At 44.0% G+C, this 25000-nt stretch overlaps 1 protein-coding gene across 1 annotated transcript in view; it reads left to right on the forward strand.

Annotated features, from left to right (window-relative positions):
* Nucleotides 1-25000, forward strand: part of MGMT (O-6-methylguanine-DNA methyltransferase) — a 136967-nt gene that overhangs the window by 95120 nt on the left and 16847 nt on the right. Inside the window, exon 4 of the mRNA XM_077784490.1 lies at nucleotides 9560-9717. Within this exon, the coding sequence (XP_077640616.1) occupies nucleotides 9560-9717 (158 nt within the window). The remainder of the gene's footprint in view (nucleotides 1-9559; nucleotides 9718-25000) is intronic.

Below are 25000 nucleotides of genomic sequence, written 5' to 3' on the forward strand. Positions count from 1 at the left end.
CTTAGCAGGGTGGTCTGGCCCAGCTCGCCCGTCACAGGAGCTTCTGGAGTAAGAATGAGATGGGACAGGAGGGTTGGCACTAATGGGAATGGCTTGGAGCTGAAGGAGGGTGGATTGTGATGAGGTGTGAGGAAGGAATTCCTGGCTGGGAGGGTGGGCAGGCCCTGGCACAGGTGCCCAGAGCAGCTGTGGCTGCCCCTGGATCCCTGGCAGTGCCCAAGGCCAGGCTGGACACTGGGGCTGGAGCAGCTGGGACAGTGGGAGGTGTCCCTGCCATGGCAGGGTGGGATGAGATGAGTTTTACCATCCCTCCCTACCCAACCCATTCCAGGATTCTGATGTGGCAGTGCCAGGGCTGTAAATCCCTAGATCCCTCTGCGAGGAAGTTCAGATGTGATTTTAAGGTCACAGCACCTCTCCACCCCAGGGCAGCACCTCTGCAAGGAGAAGTTCCAAAACGTCTGATCCAGCAATGAGGCATCCCCCTGGGATCCCGAGATTTTTGGGAAGATGGAAGAAGGAAGAGCCATGCTGTGGCCAGGCTGGTCCATGAAGGGCAGAGTGTGTTTGTTTAAATTACACTTCCTATGCTCAGCCTTTAACAAGCTCCTTCTGAGGTGGCAGTTTATAGACTCTTATTTCAGTTAATTATAACAGCACTTTTTGAAACAGTATTTTTATTGGTTTTATTGATGTGCCCTGCTGGCTTTCCAATCCAGTATTGGGTCCTGCTTGGTTACCTGAGAGAAAAGCTTTTTCTCCTGGATGCAGAGGATGCAGGGATGGCCTGTGGCAGGGGAGGGCTCTCTTGGTACCTGCAGAGGGGCCCATCCTGCCAGAGCCTGCCCAGAGGTGACCAAGGCGCTGTGGAGTGTTGGGAAGAGTAAATTCCACATCAGTTTCATCCAAATGAAGCAAAATACTCTTTATTCTTTGTCCTCCCCACTGTTGCATTTGTTGTATTTTTGTGGTTGAGGTCAAATTTTCAAGAGGCACAGCCAGTTCTTGACTGGTGATGCCATTTTGGGGGAGATCCTGATGTGTGTGGTAGCAGCCTCAAAGCCCTGCAGAAAGACTTTGGAGAGCTCTGTTAACTGTGCTGTTTTAACTGGGATACATTAGTTTTTCTGAGGTGCTCTGAGGTGTCCCCAGAGTGTTGTGTTCTCCAGGGGAACACCCCCTGCTCTCCCAGCCTGGCTCCAGAGCAAAGGAGTTCCACCCTGGAGCATCTGTGTGGCCTCTGGACTCACTTCAGCAGGAGATGCTCAGGGGTCACAGACTTTACACCCACACTGCAAACTCACTTTGAAAAATGTCCTGGCAAGTTGAATTCTTCAGAGGTTCCTGATTTATCTGTATCTTAATTCATTTTAATAGGCTGGAGGATCTGCAGGTGCTGTTGATTATAATTCTTGGTGCTCACTGTCATCTGGAATTCATGCACTGACGCACGTCAAGGTGGACATCCAAAGTCAGGGCCCAGTTCCAATAATTCAGCCTTAAGTTTTTGTCCTTCAGTGTCCCCGTGCACCCGATCAGGGACCTGGGTCTTGCAGTGTAAGGGCTGTAATGTGTATTTTAACTCCCTTAGGCTTTGTGGTTTGTTTTTTTTTTTTAATCCATGCATAATTGGGATTACAGCTATCTGAGATATGTAACAAAAAATGCAAATTTGACTTCAGATACCAGTTAGCAGATGGGCTATCACTGCAAGGCAGGGTGCTGAGTAGGGCTGGTGGGTTTGTGGCCATTGCAGAAGGCTTGGGATGGTGGTGAATCCCTAAAATCAGCATTGCAGAGGGGATGAATCCCTAAAACCAGCGTTGCAGATGGGCTGAATCCCCAAAAGCAGCATTGCAGAGGGCTGGGGATGGTGGTCAACCTCCAAAACCAGCAGGGTGGTGGTGATTCCCCAAAACTAGCATTGCACAGGGCTGGGGATGGTGATGAATCCCCAAAAGCAGCATTGCAGAGGGGATGAATCCCCAAAAGCAGCATTGCAGAGGGCTGGGGGTGGTGATGAATCCCCAAAAGCAGCATTGCAGAGGGGATGAATCCCCAAAAGCAGCGTTGCAGAGGGCTGGGGGTGCTGGTGAATCCCCAAAAGCAGCAGGGCCAGCGGCACAGCGCAGGGAATGCGGTGTGCGGTTTAAGGGTCCCCTGCAGCCAGCCCTAACACAGTTAATTGCCTGTGATAAAACCGACCTCCCAGGTCTGATGGGAGACTTCTTTTATATAAGAAAAAAATGTTTTGTAACAATTTCTTGTAAGTGCTAAAATTAACTGACTTTCTTTTAACCTAATTAAAGCTGGAGCTGATGATATCACCTATGCTTAATGTTGCCGAACATCTCGGGCAGAGTGTGCTGCTGCTTGAAACTTGGCTCCAGTTCTGCTTCCTGCTTTAAAACATTTAATGTGAAGCATCTGCTGGCTTGTTGCTGGTTCAGGGTGTGCTCGATCTCCCCCGTTCTCAATCTAGAACAGGGTGGTCCTTCCCAACACAGAAGGTGCGCAGAAAATGGGCTTTTTTTAACTTTTCGGCAAATTTTCCGGTCGTTCTGCTGCCAAACCTACTGATTTGAAAGGGAAGTATTTGTGAAGAGGTCACTGTGATATTAGGAATATTTGTGCTCTCTCAGTAGGGCCCAGCTGTTGGTGTTTGAAGGGTTTCGTTGATGGAGGGGTGGGTGTCTCTGGGGAAGGTCTCTGAGCCGACAGAACTGCCGGTGCTGATGAGCACCAGAGCTGACTCTGGTGGTCTTGGATGCCTGGGTGATTCCTGCTAACACAGATGAGGTAGAAACGTGCAGGATGAAATCTGGACAGAGCAGGAATTAGTCTGGAAAAGCTGTGGGTGGGAAACAGGAAGAAAGCAGTACTGGAATGGGTGAGCGGTGTGGAGGTGGAGCAGGAAATCTTCAGCAGAGCAGTAAGGTCAGACTGAGCAGTCCAGAGATGGTCCAGACCACCACATTGGTTTTTCTGAGGTGCTCTGAGGTGTCCCCAGAGTGTTGTGTTCTCCAGGTGAACACCCCCAGCTCTCACGTGAGGTCAGCAGGGTGGTGGTGGCCAGCAGAGGAAAAGGGCAGAACTTTAAAAGTAGTCTAAGGAGAGGACTGTGGACAGGAATGACAGGGAAAGGGGCTGCCAAAGGCAAGATGGAATACTGGGGAGAAATTCTTCCTGTGAGGATGGTGAGGCCATGCCACAGAGCAGCTGTGGCTGCCCTTGGATCCCTGGAGTGTCCAAGGCCAGGTTGGATGGGGCCAGGAGCAGCCTGGGAAAGTGGGAGGTGTCCCTGCCCATGGCAGGGGTGGAACAAGATCATGTTTAATGTCCCTTCCAACCCAAACCAGTCTGGGATTGAGGGAAGGAGCGTGGCATGGAGCAGCAACAAAGGGCACTGGGAGGCACAGGAGAAGACTGAGGTGCTTGAAGAACCAGAACTTGGTGGTTGTCCTCCCACCTGGCTGTTGCTTTAACAGGGATCTTTGTTGCTGGTGGGATTCACTGCTGTGAAAACACAAGGAGTGCTCAGGGAAAGGGAGCCAAGCCCACCCACACTGAGCATTGTTTTCCCTGGATGTGTTTTCCTCGGGAAGTCACCGCCGTGGTCTCGCAGTGCCACATCCCAGGGCAGGATCTTGTTTGAAATCTGTGTCTCCCTGTATAGGATTCCAATCAAAACTGTAATGGGCCAGGGCAGCGAGTAGCATTTAATGACCTTCAGTGCTATCACTTGAGTCTTTTGGGCATTGACATTGATTTTCCTTATCTTGGCATGTGGAGACAGGAGTCTCACTCCATCCTTTGAACTGCTTGCTGGTGCACACCAGGAGCAGGGAATAAACAGGGAGCAGCTTTGCAGGGATCATGGGCTTGGGCTAGCCCAGTTTGGCCCCCCAATTTATTGTCCTTAATTGCAAAAGTTGGGGAAAAAAATAACACTATTTGGATATCTTTGTATTTACTCAAGAGGTGTGTTTATTTATTACTTACCATATCAATAATTTAATCTGTTAATGTATTGTTGAATTAATTATCTATTTATTTGTCATATTATTTATTTGGAATTTATATCAGGTATCCTATGGACGAATCTCTGTGCAGGTTCTTCTTTCCCAGGGTTAAAGAGAGGATGCACAGTTTCTCACCAGTGAGATCTGTAAGAATTTGCATCCTCCAGAACAGATAAAAACAGACTAAGGGAAACATTGCACAGGTTGTATGACAAGGACTAAGCCTGACTCAGCTCCAATTTCTTGTGTTCTTCCCTAAATGCATCAATTTTTTCCTTAATAGGTCTTAAAAGGAGCAGTGTCGGGGCTGTTGGACAGGAATTGGGGGTTATTGCTGTTTATTGCAGCTCTCATCCCTTTTTTAATCTCTCCATCCCATCATAGAGCCACTTCATTTATAAGCAGCTAAATTAAACTATGTCAGGATGTGCTTGGCCATGAATTTTAAACCTAAAAAGGCGCTTTGTTCCTTGATTCAGTTGTGGGGAAGAAATGCATCAGAGCCACCCGGCTATTTGAACTCTTTATTTGCCACATTTACAATATTAATAACACTGTTTCCAGAAGTTGTCACATCAAGTAAAAGATCTTCATTCCAGGATGTCTTTTGGGGCCAAATCGAGACTGGATGCATGCATTTAATAAATTGTAGTCTCAAGTAGTCATTTTGGTAAATAATTAGCTTGGGTGCAAGAATAAGTTAGCATATTGTATGCATCTAATGCTGCAAATGTACACCCAGCAAACTTTGCTATTAATCAACAGTCAAGCACTGTAAGTTGGGTCTCATACATAATGAATTGTCCTTAAACCTCCTGGGCTTCATTGATAGAAAAATAAGAGAAAACACCAGTGTAGTAAGCTTTGGAATAAAATTTAACGAGATTGCTCTGCATCCCGTAATGGGTTTGGAGTCATTAGAGACCAGATAATTCAGCTGCAGTTTTGGGGTGGCTTTAGCCATCATCTATCAAAGAAAGGCTGCTAAAATGATGTTTAGGTGTGGATAAAATACATTTTTAGTTAATTTCACTATGAAGGCTCCAGTAAAAACATCGACTCATTCTGCGTTGTCGTGGAACCAATAATGTCAAATAATAAGTCTCATTTTAATGTTAATTTTTGTGTGTTAATCATCACTGATCCTTCCATTTGGAAGGTAACACAGCAGCTATTTCTCTAAGAGAAAATTAGTTTGGTAAGATAAGCACAGATCTATGCAACTGTAAAAAAAAGACAGCCTTCAGTTTTCAGATAGTGCAACTTTTTTCTGTTATGAGTTGGGGTGTGTGAGAATTATGTGACAACTTGTCTTCTGTATTTTGTTGATAAAACAAAAAAATTCCACTTAAAAACCAATAATTTTGAAATTATTCTGGCCCCTCATATGTATTTCATGGCAAGAGTTACCATTCAGGTCCTAGAGGATCGACAGTGACTTCTCCTGCAAATGTAAAAATTTACTCTGGTTTAGGAGCTCTGTTATTAACTATTTTACATATATATATATTATAAAAAGTATATAAATATTAAGAATTATCTATACTGATGATGATCATGGACCTCTGCACTGAAAATCACCAGGATCTTCCTACCATTGGGAAGAAAATCAACAAAAAAAATACACACAAAAAAAAAATAAAAATAAGGTAAAATTACAAAAGACAAAATTTTAAATTATAAAACATTACCTAAAAGTTAAAGATTTAGAATTAATAATGTAATCTGAGTCTGCCCACATGTATCAATGGCACTTTGTTGACTCCAGGCTAGGAGGAGTTGCAATCTTTTTTTAGCTGAGGAGCTTTTTTCATTTCTGTCTTCAACAAGAAAAAAAAAAAAAAAAAGAATCTAAAATTTTAAAATTTAAGTAAAGGGGTCTCTTCACTGGCTCAGTTTCTAAATCTCTCCTTAGGCAAACCACTGGAAGGTGAGGTGATTTTCCAGGGATAAAACTGGCTATAGGTCGAGGAAGTGGGATTTTGGGTGTTACATTCAACCAATCTATTATATTGAAAATACACAAATATTTTATAAATAGACATCTATTTTATAAATCTTATGGGAGCTGCTGTGACATTCTCCTGGTATTTATTTGTGCTAAGGAAGCTGCCAGCTCCTGGCTTTTCCCCAGGGAATGTGCCAGCAGATTTGTGTTCCATCCCCTTCCTTTCAGCACAGCTCAAGGTCTGCCTTGTTTCCCTTAAGTTTCTGAAGCACCGAGGCAAAAAGCAGCAAAAAGAAATAAATAATGAACATCCTGCCACTTCAGGCCATGGCTCCTCCCAGCATTTCTCTGGTTCTCATCATGGCTGAGCTATTTGGGATGATCCCGAAGCCAAAGAGTGTTTGATATCAGTAATAATTAAGTGTGGCACGGGTGCAAAAGTGAAATTTTAGGATTCTAGATGAGGGGTCCAAAGGGGACAAGATGGAGGAAATTGGGTGTGCCTTGTCCTTTTTCTCCTTCTTCATGCCCTCCATGTCTCACTGTGGTGTTGGCATTTTTCTGTTGGTTCAGGCTGGGGACACACTGTCCAACGTAGGTGACAGATATTGGCACGTTCTTGTAAATCCAGCCCAGGGAGTTTCTGGTATTGAATGTTTGTCACATCCCACTGAGGGCAGAGCCCCACACGCTGCCCTGCAGGACAGAGCTGGGCAGGGCAGCAGAACATGTGAGAGATAAACAGAATAAACAACCTGGAAACCAGCACAGACCAATTATGGCTTCTGCTTTGGCAGGGGGCTGAAAGACAGAGACTTTTACAATCTTGGAATCATCAATACCACGGATTTCAACACCAGGGCCTCAGCTTTAGGAATGAAAAAGGAAAAAAGGGCCTTTCTTAATGTCCTGCCCTGGGTGACCCCCAAGGAAATAGGGGCAGAGGCAGCAGCAGCACAGGGTGGTGGCCAAAGTGGCCATTCACTGCTTGCCTATGGAAAATTTAAATCTTAAACTTGTGATCAACAAGATGCAATTTTGCTTTTACACAGGAAAGTAACACAAGTGTGTTCATTGAAAAATAGAAAACCCAAATCCTAAGCAAAGTGTGTAAGAAATCTGACTGCTTTGTTTTCAGCCTGGAGAATTTTTTATTTTTTACTTAAAAAGTAACAATTTTTTTATTTTTTTTTTTAGTGGGGCTGGAATCATGAGGAACATTTATTTAAACCACATTCATATTATTTAAATAGTTTCCACTTCCATCAGAGTGTGACACTGCACTTGCAATTTCCTCCATCTTGTCCCCTTTGAACCCCTCATCTAGAAATCTAAAATTTTACCTTTGCACCCGTGCCACACTTAATTATTACTGATATCAAACACTCAGAGCTGGTAATTGATCCTGTGAGATTGAAAACTCTTTTCCATGGACAGAGATCACAGCCAGTGTCTCTGGGGCTCTGTCCAGGGGGTTCCTGACCCCTGCCAGGGTCCCAGGGCAGCCAGAGGGAAGCTCTGGATTCCCACACCCAGGTAGTTCATGTGACTCTCAGGTGTGTGTTTTTCCCAAAATTTCAGCTTGTTCCTGTCTGCCTTGACTCAGAGGTGCCCAAAGATCTGTGCCTGGAGTAGGGTGTCGAGAAACCTTCCAAGAAATTCGACCCTGAGCAGAGGGATTCCTTCCAGGAGGGGAATTTCCCATGATGTAACTCCTCTGCTCTTCTTACCGAGGTTTTGAGACCACTTGGACTCTGCTCTTTGAAAGGTCCTTAAGACTTTGAAGCCTGAGAAAATCCCTTAAAAGGCAGCTGGTGTTTTCAGTGGGATATTTAATGCCGAGGTAGTTTGTGGAAGTTCTGCTGTGCAAGTTTGGAGAGGCAAAGGGGAGGAGGGAAGGGCAGGGAGGGGAGGAGGGCCAGCAGGAGACTCCATGCATGAGTTCTGTGCCTTCCTTTTCTCTAGTAAAGCTGTCAAATTCCCAGGAATAGCTGTTGCCACCTCTAGCCAAGCAAAATGAATGTGAAGGTTTTCCTTTATTTTCAGCTCCCTGCCAGTTTGAAGCTCTGGGTGTGTGTGTTGGCACGTGGAGTGTGTCCAGCAGGAAAAGAGCATTCCTGGAGAGCAAATCCATTTCTGCCTCACAAAGCATTCCCTTTCCTGGCTAAAGTGGGGGTGGCCGTGGAGGTGGCAGGTGTTGGGAAAGCCTCTGGTGTTGAATTGCTGGGAGAACGACCCCACCAAAAACATCTGGAGATGTTCAGCAGTGGCAGGGCACTGTGATTAAAAGCAGCAATTAAAAGGAAAATTAAAAATAAATCCTATCCAAACGCTCCTGCCAGGGAGCACCTGGAGAAGTGAGGAATGTGTGTGTGATGGTTTGGCTCGGAACGGAACCTGAAATCCCACCCAGGGCCACCCAGCCATGCCAGGGACACCTCCCACTGTCCCAGCTGCTCCAGCCCCAGTGTCCAGCCTGGCCCTGGGCACTGCCAGGGATCCAGGGGCAGCCACAGCTGCTCTGGGAATTCCATCCCAGGGAACAATTCCCAATTCCCAATCTCCCATCCATCCCTGCCCTCTGGCAGTGAAGCCATTCCCTGTGTCCTGTCCCTCATCCCTTGTCCCCAGTCCCTCTCCAGCTCTCCTGGAGCCCCTTGAGGTGCTCCCAGAATCTCCCTGGCTGCTCCCCACTGGTTTTGGGGGTGACTGATGGTGGTTGGGTGCCCTTGGGCTGGTCCCTGTCAGCAGCTGGAGGCTGAGTCCAGAGCTCCTGCTCCCAGAGCCGTGAGGAGATGGAGTTTTTCTGTTTTATTGGTGTTTCCATGTGCAAATCCAGGGCTCCCTTTTTCACCGCTCTCCTCCACACCTTGCTCTTCCAGAGGAAAAGAAAAAAAAGAAGGAGCAAGGGAAGAAGCAGATTTTTATTTACAGGTGCTTTCTGTTCGCTCACTTTGCTCCTCAGCCCCTGCAAGCACGAGCTGCCATTGAAAATCAAATGAATTCTCAATTGCTTCCTTCCAATTCAATCAGGGCAGGGAAGCAGAGAGCTGCCGCGGCGCTGGAGGAAGCGGGAGCTGCTTCCTTCCCTCCTTCCCCAGGGATGGCCTGGGGACAAGGGGCTGGACCCCAGGGGACACAGAGGACAATCCTCACCTCCATCCCTCCTGGAAGCACAAGGATGTGTCACCCTCCATGGGCTTGGGTGGTGTTCTTGCTCGCTGACATTTCCCAGTGGCTGTTCCCTCGTACCCATCTTCCGTGGGTTTTTCCAGGTGTTTATAACACTGTGTTGTCTTTGCATTTGTGGAGGTGATGAGGGTGAGTTTTTGTTACTGCTGTGAGGAATCCCTTCACTTTTCTCCGGGAAGAATAAACATCTGACTCCAGATTAGATGCTTTGAGGTTTTTATTTTGCCAATACATTGTGAATACTCAGGTTTATGGCAGCATCGCAGCGTTGTGTTGCTTGGAAGGGACCTTCAAGCCCGCGTTGTTCCACTCAAGGGAGCAGGTTGTTCAGAGCCCAGTCCAGCCTGGTTTTGTCACTTTTACCACTGTAACCTTGCACTTCTCTGTGTCTCAGCAGGGCAGAGCCCTGGGCAGCTTGCGAGGTGTGCGAGGGGGCCGAGGAGATGCCGGAGCCCCTGCAGCAGTGCACGGCCTGGCTCCGAGCCTACTTCTGTGAGCCAGCGACCACAGAGACCCTGCCCGTGCCAGCCTTCCACCACCCCCTGCTCCAGAGAGGTCAGTGCCACCCTCCCTGCCCTCTGCCATCAGCCCCTGGCGCCATCCCCCTCATCCTCGCTCTGTAAAACGACGTGGCTCAGCTGCCGGCGCTGAAAGGTTGGGTATTGGTGTTCTCAGCCCAAATGACCTCCAGACTCCCAAGAATGGGAAACAGGATGATGTCTCACACACCTGCAGGGGTGTGAGCTGCTCCGTGAGCTGGGGCTACCTAAAGTAGCTTTTGGCCACCAAGAAGTGGGAGTTGGAGGCTTTGGCATCACTCTCTACAGCTCCCTGACAGGAGGGTGCAGCCAGGGGGGCTCTGGCTCTGCTCCTAGGACGTGGACATGGCCTCACATTGCATCAGCAGAGGTTTAGCTTGGAGATTTGGGAGAATTTCTGCCTGGAAAGGTTTGTCCTGCCCTGGGCAGTGGTGGAGTCCCCATCCCTGGGGGCGTTTAAAAGCCTTTGCATGTGGCACCTGGGACACGGGTGGCCTCGGCAGTGCTGGGGAACTGCTGGAATTGATGGGCTCAGAGGGATTTTCCAGCCTCGGGGATTCCCTGCTTCTGTGTCCCTGTCAGAAGTGCCAGGGAAGAGTCAGGGATCGGTTGTGTGAGGTTGCTGTGGTTTTATTCCTCAAAGTTATCATAGGTAATATTTTTAAACAAAGAACATTGTTACCACAACGTTGTTCTGGTTATGAATTTAGATAAAAGCAACACCTGAGAAAAGTTCTTCCTCACCATTTCCCATGTGTGTGTTTCTGAAGGCCTCATAACAGAAACTGATCATTTGAAATTAAATGGGTCCCAATATCTTCACTACTACTACTACTACTACTACTACTACTACTAATAATAATAATAATAATAATAATAATAATAATAATAATAATAATAATAATAATTACTATTATTATTGTTGTTGTTATATTTTAATTTTGATTTTTATTTTGATAATAATTTTACTTTTACTTTTACTAATAATCTCAGAATCTGATGTTCACAGTGCCTTCTTGCCTGCCCCAAATGCCACAATTTCTGAGATCCTCAATCCCAGGATCTCTGAGCTTTGCACAGCAGCTTTGTTTCCATCAGCACCTTCTGCACTTCCTCTCCCATGTTATGCACATTCCCCAGTGCCAGATCTCTCACAGTCAAATTCCAGGGAGGTGCTGAGGAGTTTTTTTAATAGTTGGGGTAAAATGAAGTTGTGGAAACTTTGAGGTGGATGTGAATGGGCAGAGCTGGTTAGGAAATATCACTGCTGCTGCTGCTCCTGCCACCTCCAAACAGCAGCAGGGGAATTCTCCCTCCCAGATTATCCATCAGAAGATTATAAAACATTAAATTTTACAGACAAAACAGTAATAAAAATATATAAATACATTTTCTTTTCATTAGTTTTCCTAAATGGGCTCCTGAACTCATTTTTAGCTTTGTTTATTGGGGGGAAGGCTCATACATCATGGAAAATGCTAATGAGGAATTAATTGGCTCAAATCACAATGATTTCTGTTGTGATTTTCTGTTTCTCTTCTTCTGTCACTTTCTCCTCCTCATACTTTCATAAAACTGAAAAAAAATGATGTTACAAGGAATGTGGGAATAGATGTCAAGAATTGGAAGGAACTGGTTTTAAAGTTATTTAGGAGAAAGGAGATATAAAAATCAAATTATGATGGATTTCACTTCAGTTTATCTGCACATCAGAATTGCAGTTTTGCTAAATTAGGAATTTGGTATTTATTTGCTTTTGCACATTTACATTTGAAAGTGCCTGCTCATTTCTCCAGGCACTTAAAAACACAGAACAAACATCAGTGAGAGCTGAGGATCCAAAGCCAGAAAGGCTTTTTCTCACTCTGATTTCCTTCCATTTCTGTTCAGCAGCAGCTTTTCAAGTGGGGCCTGAGCAGGCTGGGGCAGTGGAAGGTGGATGAGCTTTCAGGGACTTCCAACCCAAAGCAGGCTGGAATTCTGTGATTCCACAATCATCCAAACCTGTGGCTCTTCCTCCCCTTTCCCTGTAAATGACCATGTACAGTATTGCTCTTTGAGAGAGGATTCAAATTCCATACTCGAGTGTTTTTGTAATCAAGACTGACTGATGCATAATTTCTTCCTAATCAGTGCCTACATCAAATTTTATTTTCTTTTTCTGCACTAACTTCATCTGGGGACTGGGAGGGTTTTGCTTATGCCAAAAAAACACATTAAAAAGGTTCCTCATCTAGCAAAAAAAAGAAAGTGTAAAGTGCTTTTGGGATGAAACACTTCTGAATTCATGGTCAGTTTTCTGCAGCTGCTTTTGTGCCAGTTTTGAAAACATCATTTTCAATTGTGGAGAGAAAAATCGTGACAATCAACTCTGACATAACAAAAGCAGAGAGATTTGCAGATTTAGAAAGTACAGCTGACCTGTTTTATATTCACTAAGAAATTCTATAAAAATTCAGTATCTGCTGTTTCAGTGGCTTCTCCTATATCTTACATTTTTCTAAAGTGCCTTTAATGTTCCAAATTACTGTTAAACGGGGTAAATGTGTCTAAAAGCACTTAAAACACAAAATCAAGCATTCCTCTCGTCACTTGGCATTGGCAAAGGAGGAATCTGAATGTGGAGGCAGGCAGGAGGATCATGGAATCCCAGAACATTAGGGTTGGAAAAGGCCTTTAGGATCAGGCAGCCACTCCATGTGCCCAGGGTGGTTTTGGAATGCCACCAGGGATGGGGACTCCTGGAGGGTCCGTGCCAGGGCTGGCCAGTTTTCCATGAAGAATTTTATTTTTCTCTAACCTCCAAACTGAACCTCCCTGGTGCAGTTTGAGGCCATTTCCCCAAATCCTGTCCCTTGTTCCTGACCCTCACCTGACTCCCTGTCAGGGAGTTGTGGAGAGGGAAAAGTTGGGTTTCCCAGCTTCTCCCTTACTGGCTCTCCAATTTATATACAGCCAAAATATTTCTTTTTAAACATAATTGAAAATATAGAATAATAATTAGAATTACAAATATATTTTATATTAATATAATAATATAATTAATAACTTATATTAATAATTAATAATTCTATTGATCTACTTTCTATTTTATATATTATCATAAATAATTTTAACAACTGATGTCATGGCCAGCATGCAGTGTGGAATTTCACTGAGCAAAGAGGGAGTCAGGTTTTCCCACTCCCCTGAGTGGGACATCTCAGAAAAACCCCTGCACACTCCTAATGGGAAATGATTAATTGCCCTTAATGCACCCTGCTCATTAGCTGCTTTTCTACACCACGAGGAAAATGGGGCTGTTATTATTTTGTGGGCTGGGGTGGGTGATTTGTGCCTCTGGGACACGGGGAAGGCAACGGTGAGTCGGGCACTCCTGAAATTCCTGCCCTGGTTTGGGGAGCCGTGGAGTGGATGCAGTGCCAGGGTGGCACAGGGTGATACAGGGTGACACAGGGTGGCTCAGGGTGGCACAGGTTGACACAGGATGGCTGTGCTGTGTGTTTGCAGTGGCACAGGGTGACACAGGCTGGCACAGGGTGGCTGTGCTGTGTGTTTGCAGTGGCACAGGGTGACACAGGGTGGCTGTGCTGTGTGTTGGCAGTGGCACAGGGTGGCACAGGGTGGCACAGGGTGGCTGTGCTGTGTGTTGGCAGTGGCACAGGGTGACACAGGGTGGCACAGGGTGGCTGTGCTGTGTGTTTGCAGTGGCACAGGGTGGCACAGGGTGACACAGAGTGGCTGTGCTGTGTGTTGGCAGTGGCACAGGGTGACACAGGGTGGCACAGAGTGGCTGTGCTGTGTGTTGGCAGTGGCACAGGGTGGCTGTGCTGTGTGTTTGCAGTGGCACAGGTTGGCACAGGGTGGCTGTGCTGTGTGTTTGCAGTGGCACAGGGTGACACAGGGTGTCTGTGCTGTGTGTCTGCAGTGGCACAGGGTGGCACAGGGTGGCACAGGGTGGCTGTGCTGTGTGTTTGCAGTGGCACAGGGTGGCTGTGCTGTGTGTTTGCAGTGGCACAGGGTGACACAGAGTGGCTGTGCTGTGTGTTGGCAGTGGCACAGGGTGGCACAGGGTGGCACAGGGTGGCTGTGCTGTGTGTTTGCAGTGGCACAGGGTGGCTGTGCTGTGTGTTTGCAGTGGCACAGGGTGACACAGAGTGGCTGTGCTGTGTGTTGGCAGTGGCACAGGGTGGCACAGGGTGGCACAGGGTGGCTGTGCTGTGTGTTTGCAGTGGCACAGGGTGGCTGTGCTGTGTGTTTGCAGTGCCAGGGTGGCACAGGGTGACACAGAGTGGCTGTGCTGTGTGTTGGCAGTGGCACAGGGTGGCACAGGGTGGCTGTGCTGTGTGTTTGCAGTGCCAGGGTGGCACAGGGTGGCACAGAGTGGCTGTGCTGTGTGTTGGCAGTGGCACAGGGTGGCACAGGGTGGCACAGGGTGGCTGTGCTGTGTGTTGGCAGACCAGATGGCTCATTAGAGCACAGGACAGAGGAAATTGGAGGCCCAGCAGGGTTTTCCTTCACCCTGGCGTTCTGCTCCTTGCCTGCCACGCTGTCCTCGCTGGGTGAGTCCTTTGGATTCCTCGGGGTGGAGTTCCTCCATCCAGTGCTCGTCCTGAGGGTGCAGGCCTGGAGCAAAGCTGAGCTTTTCCCTCAGTCCAGCTCTGTCCTCCTGCTCCTTCACCTGAGCTGGGAATTCTGTCAGGCTCAGAGGTCTGGAAGTGGCAGTAGGGGCATTGATGGTTTTCACCTGAAGGAGGTTTACGTTGGATTTTGGACAGGAATTGCTCCCTGGCAGGGTGGGCAGCCCTGGCACAGGATGGAATTCCCAGAGCAGCTGTGGCACCCCTGGATCCCTGGCAGTGCCCAAGGCCAGGCTGGACACTGGGGCTGGAGCAGCTGGGACATGGGAGGTGTCAGGAACATGATGGAATTTAAGGTCCCTTCCAGCCCAAACCATTCCATGATTCTGGCACATTCCAAGGCAAAGGCAGAGCCCAGCTGTGCAGGGGGATCCAGGAGCAGCAGCTGGGGATGGAGGGCAGGGAGGAGAGCTCTGCAGCTGAAATCCCCCGGGCATGCTGTGGGTTATTCATCCAAGGGGGATATTGATGAAACACCTCATCCATAACGGGAGCCTTCAAAGGAGCTGTGAGCAGCCCCATTCTCCCTCCTGGGTGACGTAGCCAGGCCTGTAATTAATAATTTCCCTGTGATTTCCTGCTCCTCCAGCCTCCTACACTGCCGGGGGGGCTGGGAGCAGGGGAAGTGCCAGTTCTGGGATGAGGAACCTCCTCCCTCCGGGTCACCCCACGGAGCTGGAGCCATCCCTGACTCGCCTCCTCCCTGGGGCTGTGGGGCTCTGGGATCTCCCCTTGGAAACTCCCATGGAGAAAACCCTTCCAAAATACATCCTGAGCACCCTGCACCCTCCCAGCACCTGCACTAGCACCTCTCCTTTGCTCCTTTTGCACTTTCGAAACGATAAAAAACTCCCAGCTTGCAGCAAATTAAGAAAGAAAAGTAACTTTTTTTTCTTTCTTTTCTGTGATTCAGCAAAGGCCAGAGTATTTTTTATTCCTTTTGTGGACAGAATATTTAAATCAAGATTGTGAGGCTGTTAATTTGTCTGCTTATAAGACGACAAATTCAGCATTATGCTTACATTTAAAAGGGATTTCAGGGGTTGTGCTGCTCACCCTAATTATGGTATCCTGAAAGTAAATTTTTCCCATAGACTTTTATTATATTTATATAATAGATATAATATATATATAATATATTATATTTATACAATTTATCCACAGACTTTTTCAATATATAAAAATATATTTTTATATAAAAATATTCAAGATATATATAATACATATATAATATAAAAATATATTAAAATTATTTCACTAAGAAAAGCATTTACATTACTAAAAGGAATCACAGATCCCTTTTCCCTTCCTTTAAACTACAGTAAAAAATATTGTAAGAATAGTTGACTTGGTTGAGATATTGTCAAGTAAAGCTGGAAGGTTTGAAGCTTCAGGGGCCAGTTTGTGGATAAACTGTCTGCAATTTTTAAAACACATATTTTCATGTTTCAGGCATGCACATGTTCAGGTTCAGTGCACTTAGGCAGTCCTGTGGTGACCTTTTTGTTCAGGTGTCACTGAGTTGAGACTTAGGATCAGATTTTGCTTCAAGCAGAGTCCCTGGGATTTCCTTCCTTTATCTTACAGTTATATAGATATAGATTATATAGATATATAGTTTATCTGAATATAGATATAGATATAGATATAGATATAGATATAGATATAGATATAGATATAGATATAGATATAGATATAGATATAGATATAGATTAGATATAGATATAAATATAGATATAGATATAGATATAGATATAGATATAGATATAGATATAGATATAGATATAGATATAGATATAGATATAGATGTAGATGTAGATATAGATATAGATATATGTATAGATTTTAGATGTATAGATACAGATATAGATTATATAGATATAGATATAGATTAGATATAGATATATGTATAGATCTTAGATATATAGATACAGATATAGATTATATAGATATAGATAGATAGATAGATGGATATAGATCTTAGAGATTTGGATATAGATATAGATATAGATATAGATTATATAGATATTGATATAAATTATATAGAGATAGGCAGATAGATATATAGATATAGATATAGATATAGATATAAGTATGGATCTTAGAGATATAGATATATAGATATATAGATATAGATATAGATATATAGATTCAATATAGATAAGATGTAGATATTTATTTATGGTTAAAGCATCACCATTGTTAATAGGAAAAGCAGCAAACTCAGCCAACAGACACACCAGGAGTTCCAGGATCAGCTCTCCATAGTTCCCTTGTTTCCAGTAAAAATGGAAAATCCAATGAATTTCTGTAGGCAAGTGGGAACCCACCAGGTTATAGACACGGACAGAGGGGGGATTGGGCAGGAATTGTTCCCTGGGAGGGTGGGGAGGGCTGGGATGCAATTCCCAGAGCAGCTGTGGATCCCTGGCAGTGCCCAAGGCCAGGCTGGACGTTGGGGCTGGGACCAGCCTGGGACAGTTGGATGTGTCCTTGTGTGGGGCTGGATGAGCTTTGAGGTCCCTTCCGGCCCAGCTCATGGGATTCTGTATTTTAATTTTGCAGTTTTGAGCTGCTCTGTTCATTTGCTGAGGAGGCAGGACTTGCCCTTTCCTAAGTAAATGCAAAATGTCATTTTCACCTCTGATTTTTGCTGCCATTTGTGGAATTCTCTGAATTTGGTGCTAGAGGTTCAATTCATTAAGGGAAGAAAAAAGGTTGATAAATGTTTCTGATTTTTCCTTTCTCAACCCTGCAGCTTCATCAGACATGCAAATACATTTCTATTTAGGCTTTTAGGAAGTGTTAAATATGAAATAATCTGCTCGGAAATGTTCATACTTCACATATCTGGACATGGCAGATTCAAGTGCAGAGAGCTGACAAGCTTTCCTATTTCTGTCTGCCAACTGAAAATTCAAATTCCAGAGACTGGCATCTTCTTTTATTACCATTTCATGTGAGAGGAGTTTTGATAAGCAGAAAGTCACTGTTTTGTGAGACATCTAATGGATTTTTACAATCCAATACTTTCCTACAGTTTTCTGCAAACAGAAATCAATCCTCTCCAACCTCCAAAAATGGAAACAGCAAAACCTCAAAATAGCCCAGTTATTTTTATACCTCTAATTCTTTTTCCAGCCCAGTTGGCCCATTGCTTTCTATCAACTATATGTATTTAAAAACAAAACTAAACAAAAAAAAAAATAATAATACAAATGCATTCTGGACAGAAATACCTGCAAAATTCCTGACCCAATTCCTGTTGAATTCAGACCAAATTTCCCATAACTTCCAGTGGAAGCCCTGGTTTTAAGTGTATCTTAAATACTTTTATTGAAGTTCATGGGGTAAATTATCTGCCAGATGTGGGCCATTTAGGACAATTCAGGCCCTCTTAAGTGCCAATTTCCTTTTTGGCAGCACTGATTCCAGGTGCTGATGGGGTTTTGGTGGAAATTTTCAGGGTGTCCATCACTGATGTGACCTTGGAAGAGTCTGAGGATGGAGAGAGTCTGTCCTGTCATGGGGAAAGCAGTGAAAGGCTCATTTATTTTTAAAAATTGTGTTTCCAGGAGGACAATCCTTTCTTGCCAGTATTCTTAACATTATTACAGGTGGACCATAATTAGAATGAAGGAGCATTTTATAAATAAAGTAGGATGTTTTTAGGTAAAAGTGGGCTGAAGGTCCACAGCCAGTGTTCACCTGTGCAATGGCAATATTTTTACTTGTTCTTAGACAATTTGAGGGTATTCAATATTCAAACCAAACCATTCCATGATTCCATGATAAATATTTGCACAGAACTTTGGCTGGACTGAAATCAGGGCAGCTTCACTCTAAAATCAGCAACTCTAAAAGCCACCGGCATATGAGGTTTCTTTATAAAGTGAATTTGCTCAAAATCACATCCCTTTTCTCCCCATGAAATAAAAGGAATCAGCTGACCCTGATCTAAGAAACATTTTGACCAACCTGGTAACTTTTGACATTGCTGCTTGTAGATGAGATTTAGATTAAAATGTAAGAATTGGAGGTGGAAAACCCCACCAGTGTAGGAAAATGACTTTTTTAATCCAGAGTTGTGTGCTCATCTTCACCCAGAGCCCCAGACCTCAGCACCTGCTCTCATTGCAGACCTGTGAGGAATAAGTTTAATTTAATTCATTTTTCCTTTGATTTGTTGGCTGGCTTGCCACACATGCAGCCCCACGTAACCTTTGCACCCCTCCTTAATAAAAACCCATGCAATCAAGATAAAAGGAAAGGATTTTATAAATACAGCCTCCCACCCCCCTTTTATTAATGAACTTTCAGGCAAGTTTACTTAAAACCTCGTATCGATATGGAATACCGTCAATACTCATATACATTTAACCTGTTTGGTGTTTCAAAGGTAATGTTCTTAATGGGACTGTTACTATGGTGAGCACCTTGTTTCTAAGTAATATTGTTCATTTTTTGGGGGGAAATGACAATATAGTGACATTTCTTACAACCTTTATATTAGGGGCACATAAATAAATTTGTCTGAGGAAAAAAAATATTATCATCAAGGTATTTTGCTTCTTGACCTAAGGATGCCCCTTTCTGACCTGTTTCCAAGATGTTTTGCCACATCTCCTGACCAGTTTATTTGCTGATAAACCTCCATTTTTATTCTGGAGGAAACAAGGTCTCACTTAACTGGAAAAACACACTTTTCACTAGAAATTTGCATCCCACACTCTTCTCAGAATAAAATATGCAAGAACAACATAAATGGCACACTCCTTTTTTTCCTTCCTTTCTTTTTTCCCCATGAATTGGGCCTTTGATGTTCAAGAGGAGCAAGTATTAAAGGACATCCCTAGAAGGCTGTAGAAATTGTCCCTATTTATGACAAATGTAAAATAGTACAAATCTAGCTGAATGTGATGGTGTCATTAGTTTGTGAATCGCATCCTCGAAAATAACTGTGGAGGAGCCAAATCGGTTTAAAAGAAGATAACAAAATGGTTTAAGCTACTTAGGTTGAATGCCAATTATATTTTAATATTCAACTGAGCATATTTTACTAAGAAAAAAGGCAGCGTCGACGCATGCATAACTCATTGGCAGCGTCGACCAGCTGTGCCACTCTTCTCTTCGAATCACTTTGTGCATTTTAGTAGCATGGTAATTTAGTAGAGAACTACCTGAGTGATGGCATTTTCAATGAGCAGGTAATCTACAGAGAATTTTTATATGGTTATGAGTTCTGTGCTTCAGCCTGGCAACACAAAAATACATCAAGACCAATTACGGTATCAACTTTCAGCGTGATACCCTTGCCACGCAAGTGCATGTATTTCTGCCCCAGGCATTTCAAATTGCATCTAATTTGAAATCTTTGGGGTTTTAATTAAATTTCAGAATATATGGAATTCTTCATTAGTACCTGCTCTGAATAGCAGATTATACTTCTCTCAGTCTCTCGTTAAAGAAGTAGGCTGTGGTAAATAGCATGTTCAAGAACTGATCATTTGTGGTGCCTGGATATTGGGAACAGAAATAGTGAAATGCAAAATAATATCAAAAAGATTATTAGTCCAGTGAGGGACTCTTGATTTGTATTTTAATGGAATTTTACATTTCTCTTAATGATTTGCAAATTGTCCTCTGATTATAAGATGCATTAAGCTTTTCATTTTAATGGAGAGACACAGCCATTAGCAGAAATTTTTTTCTGTCTTCTTTTTAGAGTGCTTCCCTGCAGCAGATAAATATTGAAACCATTAACACCTTTTGATGTACTTTATAGTGCTGCAGCTTGGACCAATACATGAATGAACATCACCCTTTTATATTTTAGCACTTTGCTGGAAGCTCCCGCTTGTCATTCCGTGGGTGAACAATGACCGGAGCCCGACGTTTCCCTATGTTTATTTCCCTATAATTAATGTTCCAAATGTTTCGGGGAACATCATTCATATTTAATGCCAAAAGAAGTAGTAAAGCCAACAAAAGTCAAGATCTGAAATGCAGATGGAGGGTGCTGTGACCTTAGCTCTGACCACCCTTGCAGGGAGGAGGGTTTGTTAGGGATCCGCGGTGGGCGAGAACACAACCGACTCCTTTGTTGCAGGCTCCAGAATACACCAGCACTCTTCATTTGTCAATCTGAAAGTCAAATTTCCTCCTTGCTTTCAGCTTAACGTGAACCCTTAATGTTGTATAAACATGTTGTGCCCGTGCTGACTTCATTGGGTTTGGCAGGAGAGCACGAGATGAGGAGCAGCCTCTTCTTTGTGGCGGCTTGCGAAGCGTGAGGAGGATTCTCCTGATGCTGCAGGTTCTGTAAAACAACGGGGCTGCCCATCAGGTGAACGTGTGACTATGAACCTTGCCAACTGAGGAAAACCCCTGTAATATTCTTTAGATGCTTTGGAAAATCAAATCGTTCTTTAAAAAGTGCAGGACCGGGGTGTTTCCCCAACCCCACCTGCTTCTCACTCCCCAATAACCCAAATTTCTGCCTGTGCCTTCACAGACTCCTCCTCTCCTGGCAGGTTACCTGTGAGAACTTCCTCCAAGCAAGGCACTGATTTTAGGCCTGCCTGCTAATTGAGCAGCCTGGAATCTGTGAAATCCCATCAGGGGTCACTGGTAGGGCTGCTCCTGTGTTTGCTTCCAGGATGTCTGTTTAAATAATTTGGATCTCGGGAATTCCAGTTGCGGTTCGTTTAAGCAGCGCTGTGTGATGGCACCAGGACCACTCAAGAGGCTGAGTGACTCCATGGGATCACACTTCACCTCTTCCCAGTTGGTTTGTTGGCTGCTTGAATACAAACTCCTTAAAAGAAAAAAAAAAATAGAAAAAAAAAAAAAAAAACAAGCAAGAAAAAGCAAAAGCACACCTTAATTTTGAGACTGAAGCCAGAAGATTCTGGGAATTATTTGCTGCTGCTGCAGCATTCTTGGAAGGATGTTGTGAATTAGTGTTTGAAAAGTGCTGTGTACATCTTACCTCTATCCATTAGGTACTTTCAACTTAATAATAAATTAATACAAATAAAAAAAATCAGTACTTTGATACTGGCTTCATTTGTATACTGTGAGGAAGTAGTTCTATTTTATTACATTTAAGCTCTGTAACGAGTGCTTAAATTAATTGATACAAATAAATTAATAAATTAATACAAATAAAAATTAATAAATTAATACAAATAAAAAATCAGTAAAAATAAATTAACACAAATAAAAAAATCAGCACTTTGATACTGACTTCATTTATATGCAGTGAGGAAATAGTTCAGTTTTATTGCATTTAAGCACTTTAATGAGTATTATTTTTAACGTGCACATTTACAAAGGAATTCACAGAAAGCTGAAGAATTTGCTGTTCCTTTTTTAGCCCAGTGAGGATCTTACGCTTTGTTCACGTAGTGGAGCACATTTGCATTGCATGTTTCATATTTTAATTTTCTAGGCCAGGTTATCTTTGGCAACAGGATCTTCACAAAGCAACTGAGGGTGCAGATTTCTTGATCCAGAGTCTTTTGGGACTGGATATTTGGGGCCGTGCTGAGAAATGAAACGGTAAAAACTCCTCATCAGTGTAACTCTTAAGTGGAATTATTGAGAAAAATATTTCTGTGGGAAGCAGGGAAAAATAGAAGAGAGGTGCTGGGGCCTCCCAACCTCCTCTGCCTCGCTGGAGAAGAACATCAGGATACCTGTGCTGAATAATCCACTGGTGACCCAGTGTGGTCGAAGGTTTCCAGAGAATTAATGTTTCCTCTCTCTCAGATAACCTGGCTTGATATTGCCATGTTCCCTGAGTGGATATAAAATAAGTTTGTGGAGGTACTTGGGAGATGCAAGGGATTCCTTCTGGCTAAATGTCTTGGATTGGAAGGGTATTTAAAGATCCTCGAGTTCCAAATCTGTATAACATTCCAGATATGTAGCACGTGATAATGCAGTGTGGGAGAAGAAATAGCCCTGATCTTGTAAGACGACAAAACAAATTCCAGTTTGCAACATCAGTTTTACACAAGCTGATGTCAAAATTCATGGATTTATTCCTCTTTTGTCAAATTCCAGACTGGTTTGGGTGGGAAGGGACCTTAAATCCCACCCAGTGCCCCCTGCCATGGCAGGGACACCTCCCACTGTCCCAGCTGCTCCAGCCCCAGTGTCCAGCCTGGCCTTGGGCACGGCCAGGGATCCAGGGGCAGCCACAGCTGCTCTGGGAATTCCATCCCATCACCTCACCTTTTCCTTTTCCTTTTCCTTTTCCTTTTCCTTTTCCTTTTCCTTTTCCTTTTCCTTTTCCTTTTCCTTTTCCTTTTCCTTTTCCTTTTCCTTTTCCTTTTCCTTTTCCTTTTCCTTTTCCTTTTCCTTTTCCTTTTCCTTTTCCTTTTCCTTTTCCTTTTCCTTTTCCTTTTCCTTTTCCTTTTCCTTTTCCTTTTCCTTTTCCTTTTCCTTTTCCTTTTCCTTTTCCTTTCCTTTCCTTTCCTTTCCTTTCCTTTCCCTTTCCCTTTCCCTTTCCCTTTCCCTTTCCCTTCCCCTTCCCCTTCCCCTTTCCCATTTCCCCTTTCCCTTTTCCTTTTTCCTTTTTCCTTTTTCCTTTTTCTTTTTTCCTTTTCCTATCTTGTAGCCCTGCAATGATGACCAATAATCTTGCAGGACCTATTTTTGAATTTTAGAGCCCATGTCTCACACTTCCTTCATGGTAGCTCTGGATTCTGTGTCCTGAGGTGGGATTTGAGGTTCTTGTTACAGTTTGTCACTTTATTTTTCCCTATTTGCCCAGTTTGTGCTCAGTTTTGCTGCCCACTTTTGCACTCCCAGGTGCAGTTGATGATCCTGACCAAGACCTCAAACCGAAGGTCATGATGAATTGGAAATTTTGGTGTTAGTGAGCTTAATTTATGGGGATGAGTTGAAAATTGTGTTTTATCAGGGTGTGTGAGCTTTGAATCCTTTACTTACACCTTTGTTTTGGATTCATTGATATTGGAATGACACTTGCAGCATATCCCTAAATCTGGGAGGTGTTTTCTGCAGAACCTCCCTGCTTGTTCCAGTCTATGACCAGAGGGTCCTGCCTTCCCATCAGTGTAATCAGGAAACTGCATTTATTCTGATTTATTGATTTATTTATCAGCAAATCCTCTGATTTATTTAGGAACTGAGGGCAGGTTTGGGTGTCTCATTAACAGGACGAGTCAGCCTGTGAGGCTGCTTTTCTGTTGAGTTCCAACAACACAGATTGAGGTAAATTCACTTTAATTTTTGTTATTTCCTCTGGAGAAGGAGAGGAGTGACCTTCCCAGGGCTGGCAAAAAAAGGAACTCCAAGAAAGTGGGTGAAAAAGAGGTTAGAGGTGGGACCTGGAGGTGCATTCAGTGTACACCACCAGGGATTTCTGAATTTTGGGTCAGGTGTTGGTGACCTCTGGTCACACAGGGCCATGAGGGAGAGCAGCTCAAGCTCTGTCTGCAGATGATGAGGAGAATTTTGAAGCCTCCCAGGTGAAGTTCTTGGTGAGTCCCAGCTCCCTGACAAAGAGAAATAGAGGCAAGTCCCTCATTTATTTCTATCTTGAATGGGGAAATAGAAATTTAATTTTCTGGCCCAGTCACTTAGAAATTGCAGCTGAGCTGGTGCGTGGTGTCTCTGGAAGGCCCATTCTGTGTCTGTTCCAGAACAGGAGGAAGGGTTGTGTGCAGTAAATAATGATAAAATATGGCCAGTTAAGCCAAGTTTGCAGTCATAAGGCAGTGGTTGAGTTTCTGTGATCTGCAGGTCTCCTGTATTTATGTCTACAGCAGTTCCTATGTGGATTTAAAATGTCCATAAAGGCAGTAAAAGGTTATTTTTACCTACTTTGCACAATCTCCTGCTCCCAAAATTGATGTATTTGAAACAAAGCAAAAAAATATTTGGTCTTTGAATGAGATTTTGAATGGGAAATGTTAGCCTGGAGAAGACTTCTGTCCCTGATCATTCAACCTGGAGTTAAGGCATTGTAGAAACACCAACAGGTCTTTGTTGGTGCCTCAGGTTTGAGTTGCAGATTTGGGATCTGTGTCTTGGTCTCTGCCTCCTCTCCTAAACCTCGCCATGTTCCTGCAGTGCTCAGGTAGGAGTTAAGACATCCCCAAAACAGAACCGTGAGTGTTTTGCTGATTTTAAGCTGCTTGTGTTCATATGGAGAATGACTTTATGGAAGTCCTGCTGTCCCAGATCCTGTCAGGAGGAACTTCTCCATGAGGTGCTGCCAGGAAGCTAAAAATACATCAAACGTGAATTTTCTATTAAAGTAATAGTATTAAATAATTAGTGATTTCCACCATGGCACTCCCTACTTCTAAAGCAGCATTTTAGTGCTTAAAATATACTAAATGGTTGCTTTTTATTGGCCAGGTGTTGGCCCTGGCATCGATGGCACTGGCAGGCTACTGTTCATGCCAGGTATTTTTGAGGTACCCTGAAAGGGGAGACTTGGAATATTTATTTCAGTGGGCAAATGTGAAAGTTCTGGAGGGAACAAGAAGGCTGAAGGGGTTCTGCCTCTTCTCAGAGGTGTGAATAAACCCCCTGAGGGCTCAGTCCTGTTGGCAAAGCATCTGAAATATGTACAGTGAGGAAATTTGGGAAGTGCAGAGGTGGGGATCCCAAACACAG

This window comes from Lonchura striata, chromosome 7 (assembly GCF_046129695.1).
Source record: "Lonchura striata isolate bLonStr1 chromosome 7, bLonStr1.mat, whole genome shotgun sequence".
NCBI classification, from domain to species: Eukaryota; Metazoa; Chordata; class Aves; order Passeriformes; family Estrildidae; genus Lonchura; species Lonchura striata.